General features: G+C 33.6%; 3 protein-coding genes across 3 annotated transcripts; all 3 read left to right on the top strand.

Annotated features, from left to right (window-relative positions):
• The first annotated feature begins 8 nt into the window (after positions 1-8).
• LOC146529533 (organic cation transporter protein-like) lies at positions 9-5,019 on the top strand. Its single transcript, XM_085202322.1, has 7 exons — positions 9-149; positions 574-866; positions 2,051-2,282; positions 2,686-2,941; positions 3,270-3,893; positions 3,978-4,159; positions 4,694-5,019. The coding sequence occupies exons 2-7, from the start codon at positions 670-672 to the stop codon at positions 4,853-4,855; spliced, it is 1,653 nt and encodes a 550-aa protein (XP_085058448.1). The 5' UTR covers positions 9-149; positions 574-669; the 3' UTR covers positions 4,856-5,019.
• A 933-nt stretch (positions 5,020-5,952) lies between these two features.
• Positions 5,953-9,544, top strand: LOC146529532 (organic cation transporter protein-like). The gene is made up of 6 exons (XM_085202388.1): positions 5,953-6,261; positions 6,406-6,634; positions 6,769-7,024; positions 7,208-7,831; positions 8,460-8,641; positions 9,342-9,544. Exons 1-6 carry the CDS (start codon positions 6,068-6,070, stop codon positions 9,498-9,500), a joined length of 1,644 nt encoding a protein of 547 aa, XP_085058514.1. The 5' UTR covers positions 5,953-6,067; the 3' UTR covers positions 9,501-9,544.
• Positions 9,545-10,584: 1,040 nt separating this feature from the next.
• Positions 10,585-17,379, top strand: LOC146529531 (organic cation transporter protein-like). Its single transcript, XM_085201789.1, has 6 exons — positions 10,585-10,882; positions 11,247-11,472; positions 13,955-14,210; positions 14,451-15,092; positions 15,982-16,163; positions 16,882-17,379. The coding sequence occupies exons 1-6, from the start codon at positions 10,674-10,676 to the stop codon at positions 17,044-17,046; spliced, it is 1,680 nt and encodes a 559-aa protein (XP_085057915.1). The 5' UTR covers positions 10,585-10,673; the 3' UTR covers positions 17,047-17,379.
• Positions 17,380-19,136: the final 1,757 nt, after the last annotated feature.

The raw sequence follows: 19,136 nt of genomic DNA, 5'->3' as shown, positions 1-19,136 counted from the left end.
GAACCTAAAAAGCTGAAACTTAACATGTGAGTGTAAATAGCGAAGCGCTAAGAGATAATTTCCCAAAATTCTTGCAGCAACGGGAAAAAACGGGATTTTCGATTTTACGGGATTTTCAATTGATTGACAAATTGTCGAGTAAACTAAAGGTAAAGGTGCTGTATATATATTTTCGTACAGTTGTTTTTATTATTACGTAAGATAATTATGTCACTAGGCACCAGCTATGTTAATTGTATTCTATATCAATATTTTTAACGAGTATTATTTAATAACACATTAATAGCGTTCCTCATTGACTTGTTCATTTAAAAAAATGTGGTATTTAGTTTGCACGTGAACGTAGAACTTTAATAATCAATATAAAGTGTAATTTTATTGATAAAATGGGCATCTAAAAAGGCAAGGACAATAAATAAGGATTACTTAAAAGGTCTCGAGTCGATAAAGGATCTACTTACGTTGCAGATACAGAAAAATCGATAAGATTATTCCAAATTACATATAAACAATTATCTTAGATATTTTTTTTATATTTCGTTCGTTTATTCAATAATAAATGTTGATTAAAAGATTGTGACGAGCGATACGGCTAGACCTTGTATCAATTACCACGAACTACTTGTCTAGACTAGACGAGGGTGTCAAACATCCGACTAAGGTCTCAAAATGTCTAAGGAAGAGAAGCTTGAGTCTGGCCAAAATGAGCAGCCACCACAAATAGACTTAGATGAAATTCTAGTGAATGAAGTGGGTTCCTTGGGAAGATATCAAATTATTATGGTCCTTTTGGCTGCCTTCCCTGTAATATTTTCAGCTTTCGCCGCCGGTGAATATATCTTCACTACTGCTAGGATACCGACCAGGTATTTTTTTAAAGTTGTTTTTATTTAAAAATATAATTTGTCATCATGGAGCACTTGGGTGTCTAGAACTTAATGCCGGGCTTTGCCTCGTTACCAGAGCGAGGAAATGAAAATATGAAATATTTCATTTCCCCGAGTGGAAATAGAACTCATAATCGTTGCTTTTACAGCGGTACGCTTGTGTCTATGCACCACGACAGCCTCTCAAGACAGTGTTAGTTGGTATTTAAAGTGATCATTTCTGCTACCTTTTTACACAAATTATGACAACTATAGCATAGACAATTAGCTTAGGTATGAAAAGATTAGGTAACGTGCATGTGAAATTAATATCTACACTAAGTTAGAAGATCTGTTTCTAAAAATTAAACTATTGTAAATATTTTTCAGTCTTTAAAGTATAGCTTTTTAAACATATTATTAATTAATATTAATTTCTTTTGAAAAAAATGAACACGTTTATTTCCTTTTAAGTACTTATTTATAAGACTGTTTAGTAAGACTTTCTCTAGTCAATGCAACCATAAATAAATAATATAAATTTCTGCAGTCTGTTTAAACAAATTACAATGCGATATTAAGAAAAAGTCTCGAAATTTGTTTTAATGACTAATACATGTAGATAACGTAAAATATTTGCAATAAGTTTGAGAAAAATGCAATTTAAAGCTTATTTTGCTTGATTTTACAGAGATATAAGTTAAAAAGAAAAAAATAAAAGCATACCTTTTTTAATAATAATTAAAAAAGGAAAAAAAATGATAATTTTCAAGACTACGTTAGGATTATCTATATCTTATAAATATTATTATTTGGTTTTAAGTACAATCGTCGGGACAGTAATTGGTGATTTGGCTTTAGATAACAGTATCTTTATCGTATAAGAATTTATTGTTATTTAACAAATTTATATCTTCGTAAGTATTTTGTAAAGATCCAACTTAAGTCCAAAATGAAACGATATATTTGAACTGAGAAAGAATATTCACATGCAACTATGATCTTTCTATTTAATATAGACAGAAATAATTTGGCTATTTTTCTACTGACGACTTACCAGATGTCCAATAATTTGGGCTGTAAATTTTTAAATGTGCTCATTATTTATTACTTTTCATCAAGAACTTTTACATTAAGAACTTTTATGGATCATAATTTTTTAATTAAAAAATTTATATTTTCAGATGTTTAATACCACAATGTGACGGACCTAATCCCGAATTTGCTCCAAGTTGGGTCCTAAATGCAATTCCACAAACCAGTGGAAACAATTTCGAGGCTTGTGAGAAATATCAAAATAGTTCTCAAATGGTTCCCAATCCGGTTGATGTATGTCCAGCGGCTTGGTTCGATCGCTCCCAGACGGTGCCTTGCCAGAGCTATGTATATGAAAATACTAATAGTGTAGTGTATGATGTAAGTTGATTCGAAAGTCATGCAATTATAAAAAACTATAGTAAATAATTGTTTGTTTATAGCTTTTCAAATTATTTTGGAATGCGAAAATATATTTATTTCTTAAATATAGCATTAAGGGTAAGCTTAAGGGCTTTTTTAAGTAAGGAAGTTAAAGGGAATATAGTTTTAAGACGTTTTTCACTCATCGCTAAAGACTCAAAATAATTTAGAAACTATTTTGATGATCTGTGGATACCCAGATCTGAAAACTTATTAGCCGATTTTTATAAAGCTTAAACATTTCCCTAAGTTGGTATATATATATCAAAAAAAGCATTACGATATGACAATTAATTTTCCAGAAATTTGAGGGAAAACATTCATACGCTTAAACATTAACCATCCCACTTAAACATTCCAGTTCGACATGGCCTGCGATGAGTGGAGACGCTCCCAAATCGGTTCTATCCGTACAATTGGTACTCTACTCGTATTACCTATTACCGGATATATTTCTGATCGCTGGGGTCGTCGCGTCGCTCTCACATTAAACGCTTTTAACACTGGATGGTTGGGGCTCGTGAGGTCCTTTGTCAATTCCTATGAATGGTTTCTGGCACTTGAAGTCATTGAGTCCACTATTGGAGCTGGTGCTTTTTCGTCTTGCTATATTTTAGGTGAGAACCTATTTTTAAATTGGCAGAAAAAAATAGAAGTTACATTAGATTAAAGATGCAGGCTACCCTTTTATACCCTAATACTCTTTATTTCACTTAGTAATAAATATTAATATTAAACATTGACATTAACTCCAGAAATTAATTTAAATTTTATCACATACCTACTATGTGTTTATTTAAATAGGCAATAAAATCAGGCGTTTCTTAATGATCGTAAAATAAAAAAAAAACACAAAAGTTGGCTACAAAAAAAGAAATAAATATATATAAAATTATAATATTTACCTAATATAATATTTACTTACGTAATTTTCTATAATTTTAGTAACTGAATTAGTAGACCCCAAATACCGAGTCGTCGTAGGAGCTACTACATCCACGATGTTTGCACTGGGTCAAGTCATATTAGGTTTCATAGCTTGGGGAGTACAACCGTGGAGAACCCTCACCCAAGTGCTCTATGCACCACAACTGTTAGTCGTTTCATACTTCTGGATTCTTTCTGAATCCGTACGATGGCTAATGAGCAAAGGCCGTTATGAAGAATCTGAGGCAATCTTGAAGAGAGTGGCTAGGATCAACAAGAAAGAACTATCAGACAAGTCGTTGCAACTTCTAAGAGCTTCAGCTGAAGCTGAAAAATTAATTGAGAAGCCCAAAGAACCGTGGCTAGTGCTCTTAGTTTTGAGATCAAAATACATCTTAATGAGATGCTGCGTAGCGCCCATTTGGTGGATCACCAACACTTTAGTGTACTACGGGATGTCAATTAACGCAGTGAACTTGTCAGGAAATCAATATTTGAATTATGTGTACGTGGCTGCAGTGGAAATTCCTGGATTTTGGACGGCCATTTTACTTTTGGACAGAATTGGCAGGAAACCAGTGCTAATTGGTGGCTACTGGCTATGTGCGGCGTGTCAGTTCGCTTTTGCGTTTATGCCTGAAGGTTAGTATGCTCGTTATTTTTGCTATATGTAAAATAATATATGTATATATGTTACGTTGTTTAATCTGATATATTTCTTTCCAGGCAACGAGGGTATCTCCTTAGCATTCTACTTAATTGGTAAATACGCCATTGCTGTGGTAATGACATCCGTCTACGTGTACACGGCGGAATTATTCCCTACCAAGTATAGACACAGTTTGTTCGCGTTCTGCTCTATGTTGGGAAGAATTGGGTCTATTACAGCACCTCTTACGCCTGCCTTGGTAAGTATTAAGAATATTTCTTAACAATTTACATTTACTGCTCCACCAACATCAAAATAGGAGGTGTGCTGCAAAGTCGACTGGTTGAGATTTAGATCCCCACTCGAGGAAATGAAATATTTATTTAAATTTATATTTCCATTTCTTCGCTCTGGTGTTTAGGCAAAACACAGCTTTGAGTTCCGCCACCCGTTAGTTTTGAAAGTCTAGATTTCCACCGATAAGCATTATTAGCATTAAAATAATATTTACCTACTTGATAAAATATTAAATAATAGTAACGTTGAGCCATTGTGACTTTATGAAAGAGATGTTTGTGATTTTGACCACAACTCAGGGAAACGGTACTTATTTAAAAAAGATTATATTTTAACTATTATTATTTCTCTACTCTGCGACGATGCGCGGCGTTGACTTCCGCCGCTGAACACACAATGTCACGATTAAATTAATTATAAGATTCCTACTCTGCTGTGGGAAAGTAGGTAAATAATGTTCACTGATTAGGTAATTAATATTTTCAACCCCTTCCAGGCTCTTGAAGTATGGGAGAATTTGCCATCAGTTCTCTTCGGATCCTTTGCTCTTGTGTCCGGTCTCCTTATATTCACTACGCCGGAGACTCTTGGTACTAAGTTACCGAACACCATTGAAGAAGCTGAACTACTTAGCTCTAGGAAAAAGAATAATGAATAATTTATGCTTATGTATATTGTATGTACCATATTTATTGTATTGTAGTTACATATTATGTTTTTGTTCTGTATTTATTGATAAATAATAAGAATTTGTAAAAAGGAAATATAAATATGTAAAAAAAACAATTTTTTGGAATTATTTTTAAATGCTTTAAAAAAATCTGACAACTGACATCACACTCACGTACAGATAAATTATTAGTTTATTTAGGTAATATTGATAGTAAAAATGACTTTAAATTCATCATTAAGAAAATGATATTCAGGAGACGTAGGTAACTGAAAACGAATTAAATTTTATTTTACTGATATGTGTATTCATTTACATAGAACAATATAATACAATGTTTAAAGTATTAAAGCTTATTAAGTTTTTATAAAACATTTAATAGTAAATGTAATTATCATAAATATATGTTTGACAACAAACTTTTACTCGTATATTATTATTTATTTAATACTTTATTTTAAAATCAAGAAATTTAGAAAAAAATAAAAATAAATAAATAAAATAGCATATGCTATAAAAATATTTAATCTTAAGTAAGCAAAATCTATGTTATGATAACTGTATACGATAAAAAATTTTTTTTTATAGGTTATGAGTTAATTTATACGCGGTAGGAAAGAAAAGCATAACAGCATTAAATACTAGCATTTAGTATTAAAAGATCATGGTCTAGAATCTTTCCCGCTTTATTTCTGGAAAGAATTTCAAAGGTGGCATTAGTACGGTAATTTTAAATAAGGAGAGGTAGAGCGGGCAATAGAGGCATCCGTTAGTATGCATACACAAAGGGGCTTCCAACTTACCCTTCGGTTGCATAGCTTATCCCTGGAATGCTAAACTATAATGTTTGGTCTTAAATAAAGTCTTTTCATCTAGGACTACGCGTATAAAAAAATATTAAACATAAAACACATTTATTCCTCAGATTACTGTCTTGTAAACAATATAGTACTACTTCTGAAATTGATAAAGATTCAAATACCTAAATTTAGAAAAAATCATGTAATAAATAATGATTAATGATAATTTCATGACGAATGACGTTCAGAAATGATAAGATTACTTGCGAATTATAAATATCAAACTATACCCATATGTTCTTGTGCACCTTTAAAATTCAAATCAGTAATAGTAACCTAATTCATAGTATAAACTTCAACTTTCATATTTCGTTAAATACAAAAAGAAAAGATTTCAAAAATGGCAAGTGAAGATAAGGTCGAAGAAGGAAACAATGAGCCAACAAGCATAGACTTAGATGACATCTTAATAAAAGAAATAGGACAATTTGGATGGTACCAGCTGCTTACAATGATATTAGCGGCTATACCAGTCATATTTTCAGCGTTTGCTGCTGGTGAATACATCTTTACAACTGCCAGAATACCGACTAGGTAACTAAAATATTTTTTAGGATAGGGGGATAGAATATGTTAAAACACTCCATTCTCTACGTTCTCCTTAATTTTAAGCAGATATTTAAGCAGCACAATCCCAGAAAAATATTTCAATTAAACGTCTATTCTAAAAAATTTCAGGTGCCTAATACCACAGTGTGACGGTCAAAATCCGGAATTTGCTCCAGATTGGGTGTTAAATGCGATACCCGGTACTAGTGTGGACGACTTTGAGGATTGTGAACGTTTTCAGAATAGCTCCTTAATTGTAAATGTTATTGACGTGTGCCCTGCAACGTGGTTCGATCGGTCACAGAAGATTCCTTGCGAAGAGTATGTCTATGAGAATACACTTAGCGTTGTTTATGACGTAAGACACTTATTTCTCATCTTTAGTTTTCATTGGCATTTAACAGTCGGCGTAGAGAGCGTAGCCCGATAAGATTCAAATTTAGATGTAAATTTCTTAAAACCTAAAATACTTTAACACAATTATAATTTCAGTTCGACTTGGCTTGTGACGAATGGAAACGTTCTCAAATTGGCTCTATCTTGACAATCGGCACTTTCTTCGTGCAACCTATAACTGGCTACATTTCTGACCGCTGGGGGCGTCGCGTCGCTCTCACTATTAACGCCCTAAACACGGGATGGGTGGGACTCGTTAGGTCATTTGTGTACTCGTATGAATGGTTCCTCGCACTTGAAATTATAGAGGCCGCTATAGGAGCGGGAGCTTACGCTTCTGCTTACATTTTAGGTAAGGCGTTTTTAGTATTTTGACTTCATAGTTGTGTAAAAATTAAGTAAAAGTTCAATTTATTTTTTTACATTGTTAGTTTTTTGCTATGATGAAATTCCATTTTGACATTCCTTTGTTTTCACATTCTCATTACTTCTATTAACATACGCGTACCACTATAAATTTGAATTATTATTTCAGTAACGGAGATGGTGGGTCCTAAATATCGTGTAATGGTTGGTGCAACTGTTTCATCATTGTTTGCTGTTGGACAAGTATTCCTTGGACTAATAGCTTGGGGAGTGCAGCCCTGGCGTACTCTCACCCGCGTGTTATATGCGCCACAACTAATTGTAATATCCTACTTTTGGATTCTGTCTGAATCTGTACGCTGGCTGATGAGCAAAAGCCGATACGAAGAATCTGAAGCAATTTTGAAAAAGGCAGCAAGGATGAACAGGAAAGAACTGTCAAATAAATCGTTAAAACTTTTGAGAGATTCAGCAGAGGCTAAAAAGTTGGCTGAAAAGGCAGATGATTATTGGCTGGTTGTCCGAGTGTTTAAATCCAAGACTATTTTACTAAGGTGTTGTGTGGCGCCCATTTGGTGGATCACAAATACGTTTATTTATTTCGGAATGTCCATCAACGCGGTGAATCTATCAGGGAATAGTTATTTGAACTTTGTTTATGTTGCTGCAGTAGAAATCCCCGGGTACTGGACAGCTATATTGTTATTGGATCGTGTCGGCAGGAAACCCGTGTTAATATGTGGATATTTGCTCTGCGCGACTTGTCAGTTCGCATTTGCGTTCATGCCAGAAGGTAAAACTATATTTTTATTTAATTTATTAGTTGCCTAGAAATATCAGTATGGAAATATTGTAAATTGAAATGTTAGTTATCGCTTAGTTATTTGAACGAAAATGACAAATTGCGGCGTTAATTTTCGCCACTCAAACCTACAATGTATCAAATTTGATTGATACATTGTAGGTCTGATCAAATTTGATTGATACATTGTAGGTCTGTTCAAATTTGATTGATACATTGTAGGTTTGAGTGGCCAGGCCGGGTCCACTTTAGGAATGAAGTGTCCTTTTACTGGGTTCACTCTGCTTGAGGCACTAGCAACCCAAATTTATCATTATATGATAATCAAATTATAGAAAATCTTAATAATTATATTGTAATTCTCTTAATAATCTATGTCTTATTCTTATCAATAAGCTATAGTACTGTAAAGTTTCATCTAAACCCACTTAGTAATTGTGGCGTGTAAGTGGAACAAACATCCATCCTCATATACTTTTACGTTTATCATATTAATAAGATAGGATACGTAAAGCTAATTCAATTAAATACTCACAAACCTAATAATAAGTAGTTTAAGATATAAAATTTTAAATTATTGCATTTTTAAAAATATTTAATTTCAATCATAAATTTCCAGGTCAAGACAGTCTAGCCTTAGCGGTCTATCTCATCGGCAAGTACTCGATCGCAGTAATCATAACATCAGTATACTTGTACACGGCGGAGTTGTTCCCGACGAGACATCGTCACAGTTTGTTCGCGTTTTCTTCGATGATAGGTCGCTTGGGAGGTATCACTGCCCCACTTACACCTGCACTAGTAAGTAAAAGTATATAGCCTATAGTTGCTATTAGATTAAGATTTCTTCTTTAGAGAATTCCTTAGAAGATTTCTTCTTCTTCCTCTATATATCAAATAAAATGAAGAAGTTATAAATAGAGAAATAGTTGAAAATATTTCTATGTTCTAATAGATTTTAGATATTTATATTTCCGTGGTGACGCAGCGGAAACAGAATGGACTGTCTGGTTATAGGTTTAATAATTACGTGGAAGACAAATTTTCAATATTAATGAATTACAATAAAAATATTTTTATTTCCTCGTTCTGGTAGTAAAATAAATTTATCACTAAACCAGTAATTCTTTGAAAGAAGGAAACGGAAAGTTACACCTCTCCGTTTTCTTACAGAGTATTAAAATATTTTGTTCTTTCTCTCATGACATGCGGAAAAAAGCGTGAGATGCCCATATTTAGAGGCATTTTCCATTTGCACGTTATATAACTATATAAATGTGTTAAATGCAAATTTGGCAAAATAGCGTATATATATACATCACTATCCTTACCTCTCACCTGACTAAATCAACGATGCACTTTATTTAATTAGACCTTTCTCTATAATCACTGCATAATTATGTCAGGCACATGTCAATTAGTACTAAATATCTGTTCGAAATTAAGACTTAATGTCATTTAATTTTTATTTTATTGTTATTGAATGTAATTTTTTTTTCAGGCTCTAGAAGTATGGGAGAGTCTTCCTTCAGTTTTATTCGGTTCATTCGCTCTAATATCATGTATCCTCGTTTTCACGACACCTGAAACACTTGGGATAAAATTACCCAACACAATGGAGGAGGCAGAAACACTCACGAAAAGAAATAATAATGATTAAATATATTTTTCTTTATAATTATAATAAATTATTATCCAATCTAATTTGTTTTTAATTTAAACATTATCATTAATTTGTTAGTCGAGGCCTATCGTGGCGTAGCCGTAGGGGCATGTGACTGTAAACGTGACAGGTTGTGGGTTCGATTCCTCTTTGAGGATATGGAATATTTAATATTTTCTTCGCTTTAGTGTCATGGCAAAGCGCAGCATTGAGTTCCGCCACTCATTCTCTCCGCCTCCAGAATTCGGCGAAAAGCGTGGAACGGAAGTATCTTAATATTAGTTTCCCAGGTTCACTCTGCCAATCAAGCTAAGTATAGCATCACTTTTCGAGTCTAGATAAAGTCATATATCATTTACTTGCAAGCTCATACTAATGTGTAAATAATATCTAGACTTCAGATTAGATATTTTCATGGTTTATCTTGGTCAATAAACTTAAGCCTATACGTAATTAGGTAATTTCTTTTTTATTAATTTAATTTTCTTTCATTATATTATTATTATAATATAATAATACACTAACTATTTCGAAAACATTTTTTTAAGACGCAAGTATAACTTAAAATAAAATAAAATTGATTATTATTTACTATACTTTTTTGTTTCAATTTTTATTAAAAATTTGTAAAGAAATTATCGCGACGTAATATTCGAAAAAGATTAATCTTGAATACTATAATTAATATAGGAAAAAAATACTACAAGTTTGACTACAAGCAATAAAGATTAATTAATTAATTAATTTAATAAAGATTAATACATAACAGTACCTATTGTTAAAAACGACACCTTTTGTCATCGTCCTTGTTTTTAAATTTAATTGAGACAATTATTGATAGACTTCATCGTTTTGCTATTCAATATGTAAAAATTATTGCCGTATGCGCTTAATTTAAATAATATAAGACTTTTTAAACATAATATAAGGACTTGGAAATTAATAAATATTATTATTAAATTGAAAATGTCCATATTTCCACAAAATTTAATATTAAATTACTATTTTAAGGCCAATTGAAGGTAAATTACTATTTTTATCAATTTTATAGTCGCATATCGTATTTGTTCGTTATCTAGGAATGACAATTTATATTTTCTACAATGTTCACTAAATTATTGCCTAAGTGGTTAGAGGGTTGTAACACTTCCACCGAGGCGGACATCTAAAATGGGCGAGGGAAGAAAATCTATACAAAACGATGAAAGTGAAGAGAGCGACAAACAAAAAACTGTTAATCTAGATAAAATTTTAGTTGAAGAAATTGGTCAAATTGGTCCATACCAGTTGCGTACCCTGGGACTCTCCGTCATAGTGGTTATTTTCGCCGCATGGGCTGCAAGCGAATATGTATTTACAACTGCTCGAATTAATACCAGGTATTTTATCATAGCTAAATATTATACTTTCTTTTAGTCAACAAAGATTTAAAGAAACAAAAAGGTGATAATCTCAGGAACTATTGATTGTAATTGAATAATTATTATTCGGGTATTAGATATTCCATTTACAAGAGAATTCTATGGGTTATAGTATATAAGGTTAATAGTTTCGATATAACAACACAATATACTTGCAGTCACAGTTATTTCGGGTAAATATAATGCTTTAGTTATTTTTACGCGATGACAAGAGCGAAAAAGCAAGTAAAAGCTAGTGTCCTATAAAAAAACATACATTGAAAAAAAAATAGTCAAAAATATGTCTAAAACTGTAAATTATAGCAATAGGATGCCGTTTCAGATGTCTAATCCATAAATGTGAGACTCGAGACACATTGGAGTTCAGTCCATCGTGGATATTAAATGCAGTTCCCGCCAGTGGCAATTCCTTCGACAATTGTAGAAAATTTGAGTATATAAATGTGACAGCGACAAGAGACGTCTGCCCCGCCGAGTGGTTCAATACTAATAATGTTGTCGATTGTGAAGAGTATGTATACGAGAACACTGACACAGTTGTGTACGACGTAAGTAACCATTTGTGAATTTTAGCCTTCTTATAGCTTTTAGATATTCATCATCATCATCATCAACAGCCATCTCTTGTCCACTGCTGGACCAAGGCCTTCCCCAATTCTCGGCACCACACTCGATCCTCAGCTCTTCGGACCCATCCGCTTCCCGCCAACCTCTTTATGTCGTCGGCCCATCTGGCAGGGGGTCGTCCCACCGGTTTAGATATTACTGAAAAATAAATATCTACTGAAACTCCACAATATTAAAAGCCAAGAGCGCGTCCTATCTTCCTCTCCACTATAACTGTCGTTGGTTATAATAAAAGGAAGAAAGCGCAAAGGCACCGTCAGGCCCTACACCATGAATTCTGAAGTTACTTGTTATTTTCTTTCTGAAGGTGCATGTTTATATTAAAATAGTATTATAATGATGATTCGTGATGTTGATTGATTTGTGAAATCAATATAAATCGTTCGAACGAACGCAAGGCGGCCGATATGTTAAATATACGCACGCCACACAGCTAACAGTCGTGTCTCGAGTATTTTTTATGTTAAACCTTACGCTTGAAGCAATTCGATGGCTTTCATTATTATTGCTATTTCGTTATTTAGGGCTGATGGTATATGTTTATACTTGTACTAGTGGACCCGGACGCGGCTACGCCTGCTTCAACTACAAGAATATTTTCGCGTCGGTCATACTCATACTATACCGCCCGAAGGCTAGGTCATTTCGAAGTGACATCTCCTTAATTGTTTATCAAACTTCATAAGGATGAATATCAAATTGTCGCGGTACCGGTTGCGTAGCGACGCGACGGTTGTTATTAACATGGCAGAATAAATTGCATGTCAAATTAGAAAGTACTTTAAAATATATTAGTTTATATGTGTAATGTAATGTTATATAGCCTATAGCACTTCTGAAGAATGCAGCTTTTATACAAAACAAAAACAATGTAAATCAGACCAGTAGATCCAGAGATCTTAGCGTTCAAACAAACAAACAAACAAACAAACAAACAAACAAACAAACAAACAAACAAACAAACAAACAAACAAACAAACAAACAAACAAACAAACAAACAAACAAACAAACAAACAAACAAACAAACAAACAAACAAACAAACAAACTCTTCCGCTTTATTATATTAGTATAGATAGATGTGAAGGTTGAGCCATAGAAACCATTTTAATATATCTGTAATTTAAAAAAAAATCAAAAATAAATAAATCAGCTTCATGCTGTATGTCGCACACAGCAGGGTAGGGAAAGGACAGGGAATCTAGTATTAAGAGACTCCGTTCCTTACGTTCTACCGAATTCTGAAGCCATTGCATGTTGAGTGGCAGAACTCAACGCCGCGCTTTGCCTCGACACCAGAGCGAAGAAATGGAAACATAAACGTAAATAAATATTTCACTTCCTCGAGTGGGGATCGAATTCACAACCGTCATGTTATAGTCACACCCTTGTGCGGCTTCTACTTATTATTTTTTAGCTTATTATCAATATTTAGCCGAAGCCGGGTGGATCTGCTAGTAATTTAATAAATATACAGGTATACGATAAGAACATGATTTGAGTTAATTGTCGATAAAAAAAAGATATGCATATCTTATGACAGATGATGGGCACGTGTGCAGTGTATATTGCACTGCACACGTGCCCATCATCTATTTGACCAACATCAGTCCGAGATAAGTTAAAAGATTTAGACAAAGTGCTGCGGCGGCGTTAGGCTTTGTCATCCAGATTGCAATGTCTTAAAAAGCAAGATTTACGTCCTACTAGGTTTACTCCAAATGTTTTAACACTGAATTATCTTTGTCTACCCTGTCATATACATATGAGATAAAACGTGAGGCTAAAATATATACGAGTACTAGCGGCCCGCTCGCGGTTTAACCCGCGTGAACTATGTTATTATTAATTTCTGTCTCCATGGCTACGTCCTAGTGACGTCTATGCAAAATTTGAGACTCCTAGCATTTAGTAACGAATGACAAAGACAAATGTCATTAGTAACGAAGTTTCATACAAACTTTCAACCCCCAAAACAACTCCTATATAGATATATATATAGATATATAAAATCGAAAGGTCACTCACTCATCACGAAATCTCAGGAACTACAAGAGCTAGGAATCTCAAATTTTGCATAGGAGTTATTTATAGGACGTAGGTGCTCGCTAAGACGGGAATTTGCAATATTCGACTTCTAAGGGGTCGTTTTTGGGGTTGAAAGTTTGTATGAAACTTCGTTACTACAAATGCTAGGAGTCTCAAATTTTGCATAGACGTCACTAGGACGTAGTCATGGAGACAGAAATTAATAATAACATAGTTCACACGGGTGTAACCGCGAGCGGGCCGCTAGTATAGATATATAAATCAAGACATGTTTAAGATTAAAACCATGAACCGTTTAGACGCTTTATTGAAAATTGATAAAAATCATTTTTATTAAATGACAACTTTTTTACAGTATGATTTAGCATGCGACGAATGGCGGCGAACATTGATTGGTTCAATAAGAACATTTGGAACGTTGTTGGCGCTGCCCATTACAGGATATGTATCAGATCGTTGGGGACGAAGAACTGCTCTCAGCATCAATGCCTTTAACACCGCGTGGATGGGTACTCTGCGTTATTTCGCAGGAACATACGTCGGCTTTCTTATTTCTGAAGTTGCAGAAGCTACTTTTGGATCAGCAGGCTTCTCGTGCTGTTACATTTTGTGTAAGAATTATTTTTTCTTATACTGTCTATTAAATTTGACTTTAGCCATAGAAGAAATAAGAAAGTAAGAGTTGTTAAATATGATATTATCTTCTCTTTATTCTTAGGTTAAAAATTCTGTTTCAATTTTATTTACTTTCTTGAAATAAGGTCGTTAACTATATATAATGAATTATTATTATATTTATATGACGTGAATGAACTCAATTTATGAGATTAATAAGAAAATTCTGATTTTAGTGATGGAACTCATCGGGCCAAAGTATCGTGTAGCAGCAGGTGCTACTATGAATACTTTCTTTTCAATTGGCCAAATCACAATGGGTTTAATTGCATGGGGGGTTCCTAACTGGCAGTTATTTACACTCACTTTATATATACCTCAACTTATTACGATCTCATACTTCTGGATCATGTCAGAGTCAGTCCGGTGGTATATCACTAAAGGCAGGTATGAAGAAGCTGATAATGTATTAAAAGAAGTAGCTCGTGTTAACAAAACTCAATTATCCCAAAAATCTCTCGAGCTTTTAAGAGAAAACATACTTGAAGAGGAAAAAAGAAAAACAACAGAAGAAGCGGAGAAAGCGAGGGAGCCGTGGCTGATAGTTTTAATATTTAGACATAAAGCGATTCTCACTCGAGTGCTAGTGTCTCCAGTGTGGTGGATCACGACAACGTTCATATATTATGGAATGTCAATTAATTCAGTGAATATGTCTGGAAATCGATACGTGAACTACATAGCTGTGTCAGCATCTGAAATCCCCGGGTACTGGACTGCTGTTTACTTGATGGGGAAGATAGGACGAAAGCCAGTGCTGGCTGGTGCCTTCTGGATTTGTGCTGCTTGCCAGATTGCTTACATATTTATGCCAACAGGTATTTATAAAATAAGTTTTTATTGTGCCAACCATTTAAAGATCTTAGAATATTTAAATGTTTTTTTCAGGGATTAAATAAGGAAATGTTCAAAGTTATTTTGCTATTATCATAGCGTTGAGGCTGTTGTGGCCTAGTTGTGGGTTCGTCCTTCTTGGGAAAATGAAATTATTTAATATTTTCATTTCTTCGCACTGGTAACGAGGCAAAGTGCGGAGTTGAGTTCCACAATTCAAATACCTCGAGAATTCGGCGGAAAGTTTGGAATGGAAGTGTCTTGATGGGAACGGAGTGTCATAACACTAGATTCTTAGGTTCCTACCCTGTTATTTGCAGGATATGGCGTGATGCTAAAATATGTTCAAAACGGAAATATCTGAATATTAAATCAAATCATTACATTACTATTTCAAATGTTTTCTAGTCACTATAGTATGTAAACGAATCGAATGCTTATACAAGGACAATGTAATTATCAAAATCTATATTGATCTAATAAAACAAAGTCGATTATCACTTGCTACAGTATCAATTATCTGTACGAACCGGATTCTATATTTTTTTTAATTAAACATATATTTATGTTTTTTTTTCAACAAAATCAATAATAAAAAAAGATAGAGAATAGAGATAGATATCTCGAAAACATTTTTTATATTTTCCATAGTTGTTAGTGTGTTAGATTGGAAAAATATTTCCTTGTATCTACCCAGTAAATGTAGTTATTATATAAATTAAACACCAATTAATATTTATACATTTGGAATTATATGTTCAAAATTATTGCTTATGTTTGTTTGTTTGTGAATGTCTTAAAACTAGTTACAACTCCCTAGAGTAAGCAACTCTGCTATATTTGAAGCTATTAAAAACTAAAAATTCTTTTCAGGATTATATGTTGCGTCTTTGTCAGTTTATCTTATCGGTAAATTCAGTATAGCGATGGTCATGACATCAGTGTACGTGTACACTACTGAACTCTACCCAACCAAGTATCGGCACAGTCTCTTCGCCTTTTCTTCCATGATGGGGCGGATTGGGTCTATTATAGCACCACTTACACCAGCTTTTGTAAGTTTCTAATGGTTTAGCATCAAAACCACATGGCAAATCATGTGCATGTAAACGCGACAGTTCTGGGTTCCCCACTCGAGGCAATGAATTATTTTCATTTCCTCGCTCTATTAGCAAGACAAAGCATGGTGTTGAGTTCCATCCTTTAGCAATTCACGCAAAACACTGTCTGTTGGGTTTGGGTATTGGGTAACGAAGTGTCTTTACACTAGGTTCCCTCTGCCTACTCTACCTATATGCGGGATATGGAGCTGGTATTATTATAACAAAATATAATGCTCTAGACAGTTGTTCATATTCAAATTCATCTAGACTATTGGTGATTTATTCTGATATTTATTTAACTTTACACAGGTTATTCACGTAATAATGTTACATAAACAATTTGTTTTTCCGATGTTGGAAAGGTACACTTTATAAAATTTATTGCTATTTTTTATTGTCATAAAAATTAGAATTTATTATCATATAAGTAACACTGAAATAAACCTTATTGATAATAATTTGTAATAAACAATCATTAGATTTGACATACAAATTGATATGTTAGAACTATCAATTTTTTTTATTCTATATCTAAACTAAAAGAAAATTCTTATCTCATTAGCTTCTTTGAGCTTATTTTAGAATGTAATATTTAAAAATTAAATAAGGAGTAAAATAGATTATGGTTTCCTCTATTGAATGGCTATAATAATACCCCATTACTTCGCAGGGTGCAGCAGTGTGGGATGATCTGCCATTTGCGCTTTTTGGAGGCTTCGCTTTACTCTCTGGCCTATTAGTGTTAGTGACACCGGAAACGCTAGGTCACAAACTGTCCGATACTATGGAAGAAGCGTCTATGATCGGTGTCAAGAAGAAGGGAGGCGATGCTTGATTTTTTTTTATTACTAGTATATTTCAGTTTCACGTATATATCAAGATAGGCAGAGACAGTCTAGTTCAGTTCTCCGCTTTCCGTCCGCATTTGAGACACGCCTGTATTGGCGGTTGTCAATGCCCCAGCATGACTACTGGAGCGGGGAATTGAAAACAATTCATTCCCCCGATTAGGAATTAAGCTCACAATCACTGCATTTATAGTCAGGCACCCCATTGTGGAACTGGCGTCACTAGCCTCAACAGTCAATCAAATTGAAAACCTCCTTCTTTTTTGAAGTCGGGTAAAAAGTTTTTTTTATTATTAGAGGATAGTGTGTATGTATAAAACAATTGTACATTTAATTGTTATGTTAGATCTAACTAACTCAGTGTAAATATTTATTACGAATAAATGATCTATTGAAATTATTTTATGTATTTTTGTTGTTGTTTTTGAATTACTTTAATATGTATGAATACTATTGTGAGAGTCATCTTAAATCAAAATAATTGTCTTTCATAAATGTTAATGAAATACACGTTCTGAGTATTACGTCAACCTTTTGTTTTGATTGAATTTACTGTTTTATATTCTTGTCTATTTTTTGTTTGTTTTCTGTTGTATACCTTATATAATAGGGTAGAGAGAGAGAGAGAGAGAGAGAGAAAGAACCTCACATTAACATTTCATTCCCCACTTTTCTCGTAATTTCAGAAACATTGTGTGTTTAATAGTCGAATTCAATGCTGCGCCTTGGTTTGTTAGGGGGAAATTATAAAAAAACAATGCCATGAATGGGAATCAAACCCTTAACCGTCTGTACCACGAGGGCCTTTGCTTAGTTAGTTAGTACTTGTTTACTAAAAAGAGAAAACTTAGCAATATTAACATGCAATATCTATGAGTATCTCTCTGCCTTCTGTTCCTAACAAAAGATATGCGTGGATAGAAAAAGTTATTAGACGAGTCAAGACCAACGCTTGACTGCCCCCAGATAGCTTACTTTTTTCTTGATGAGACAGTTAATGAGGAAGCCTTAATGTTTTTTTGTCAATAAAACCCATACTTTCCGCTTGAAATTTTATTTAATTTATCCGAACAAACAAGATATATTGAGGCCAGTGGTGACGCAGCAGCACAAGCATGTAACTGTTAATGTAACAGTTCGTGGGTTCGATTCCCATTCGAGGAAGTGATTTAATATTTTCGTTTATTCGCTCTGGTGTCAAAACAAAGTCGGCATTTAGTTTCACCACTCAACAAGCAATGCCTCTAGAATTGGGCGGAAATTACTTCATCGGTAGAAGTATAAATTTTATTGACAGGCATAAGTTATAATAGATTAGATCCCAGGCCCCCAGGCCCCCGAGACCTACGTCATTTTAACAAAGTTGAAATTTTAAGGAGTTCTGCCACTCAACACGCAATGCCTCTAGAATTCGGCAGAAAGTGGGGAGCAGAGTGTCTTAACACTAGGTTCTCTCTGCCTACCCTGCTGCGTGTGTGATACAGCGTAAAGCTGATGAATAAAAAAAAATATTAATTTTCCTTGGACAAAACGCGGCGTTGAGCTCCGCCATACAATGTCGAATCGAATTTGGACTAACAGCGAATGAACGAAGTGTCTGACACCCTATTATTAAAAAAAACACAAACTATTCAGTCAACCGAATCATGTCCCCAGAGCAGTTCAGGTAGTAAGTGGGTATAGCGCTTATATAAAAATATATTTATGTTTAAAAGTCAAATCGTGATTTCTATTAGAATAAACAATATAATTAAAAATAAACAGCTACAAAGTCTCATATTTATGTTTTTCCGCGTCTGATAATTATTTGCCATTGGAACCATTAACAGTGTAAAGTGAAATTTATTTAAAATTGTTTTAAATTCTATTTAGCTTCACGATGTATGCGAATATATAAGGAGGCAGAGGGAACCAAGTGTTACGATAGTTTTCTTGCTTTGTTTAATGCAAATATGTAACGAAAAAATCGCTTCTAGCGATTAATGTAGAGAATAATACATATTTCTATTGTTCTTTCGAGTTAGAATTCGAAATATTAAATATACTTAGTACCTACCTAAAATAAATATATAAATAA

Source organism: Heliconius melpomene, chromosome 18 (genome assembly GCF_056956725.1).
Source record: "Heliconius melpomene rosina isolate 202511_hmr_F chromosome 18, ASM5695672v1, whole genome shotgun sequence".
Classification (NCBI taxonomy): domain Eukaryota; kingdom Metazoa; phylum Arthropoda; class Insecta; order Lepidoptera; family Nymphalidae; genus Heliconius; species Heliconius melpomene.
The sequence above is the reverse complement of the archived record's forward strand: the minus strand, read 5'-3'. Positions and strand labels throughout refer to the sequence as shown.

Bases quoted from the DNA above. Each gene is read 5' to 3' on its own strand.
- LOC146529531 (XM_085201789.1), top strand. From the start codon at position 10,674: ATGGGCGAGGGAAGAAAATCTATACAAAACGATGAAAGTGAAGAGAGC. The intron at 10,883-11,246 runs GTATTTTATCAT...ATGCCGTTTCAG, and splicing joins ACTGCTCGAATTAATACCAG to ATGTCTAATCCATAAATGTG. The intron at 14,211-14,450 runs GTAAGAATTATT...TTCTGATTTTAG, and splicing joins CTCGTGCTGTTACATTTTGT to TGATGGAACTCATCGGGCCA.
- LOC146529532 (XM_085202388.1), top strand. From the start codon at position 6,068: ATGGCAAGTGAAGATAAGGTCGAAGAAGGAAACAATGAGCCAACAAGC. The intron at 7,025-7,207 runs GTAAGGCGTTTT...TTATTATTTCAG, and splicing joins CGCTTCTGCTTACATTTTAG to TAACGGAGATGGTGGGTCCT. The intron at 8,642-9,341 runs GTAAGTAAAAGT...TTTTTTTTTCAG, and splicing joins CCCCACTTACACCTGCACTA to GCTCTAGAAGTATGGGAGAG.
- LOC146529533 (XM_085202322.1), top strand. From the start codon at position 670: ATGTCTAAGGAAGAGAAGCTTGAGTCTGGCCAAAATGAGCAGCCACCA. The intron at 2,283-2,685 runs GTAAGTTGATTC...TAAACATTCCAG, and splicing joins CTAATAGTGTAGTGTATGAT to TTCGACATGGCCTGCGATGA. The intron at 3,894-3,977 runs GTTAGTATGCTC...ATTTCTTTCCAG, and splicing joins TTTTGCGTTTATGCCTGAAG to GCAACGAGGGTATCTCCTTA.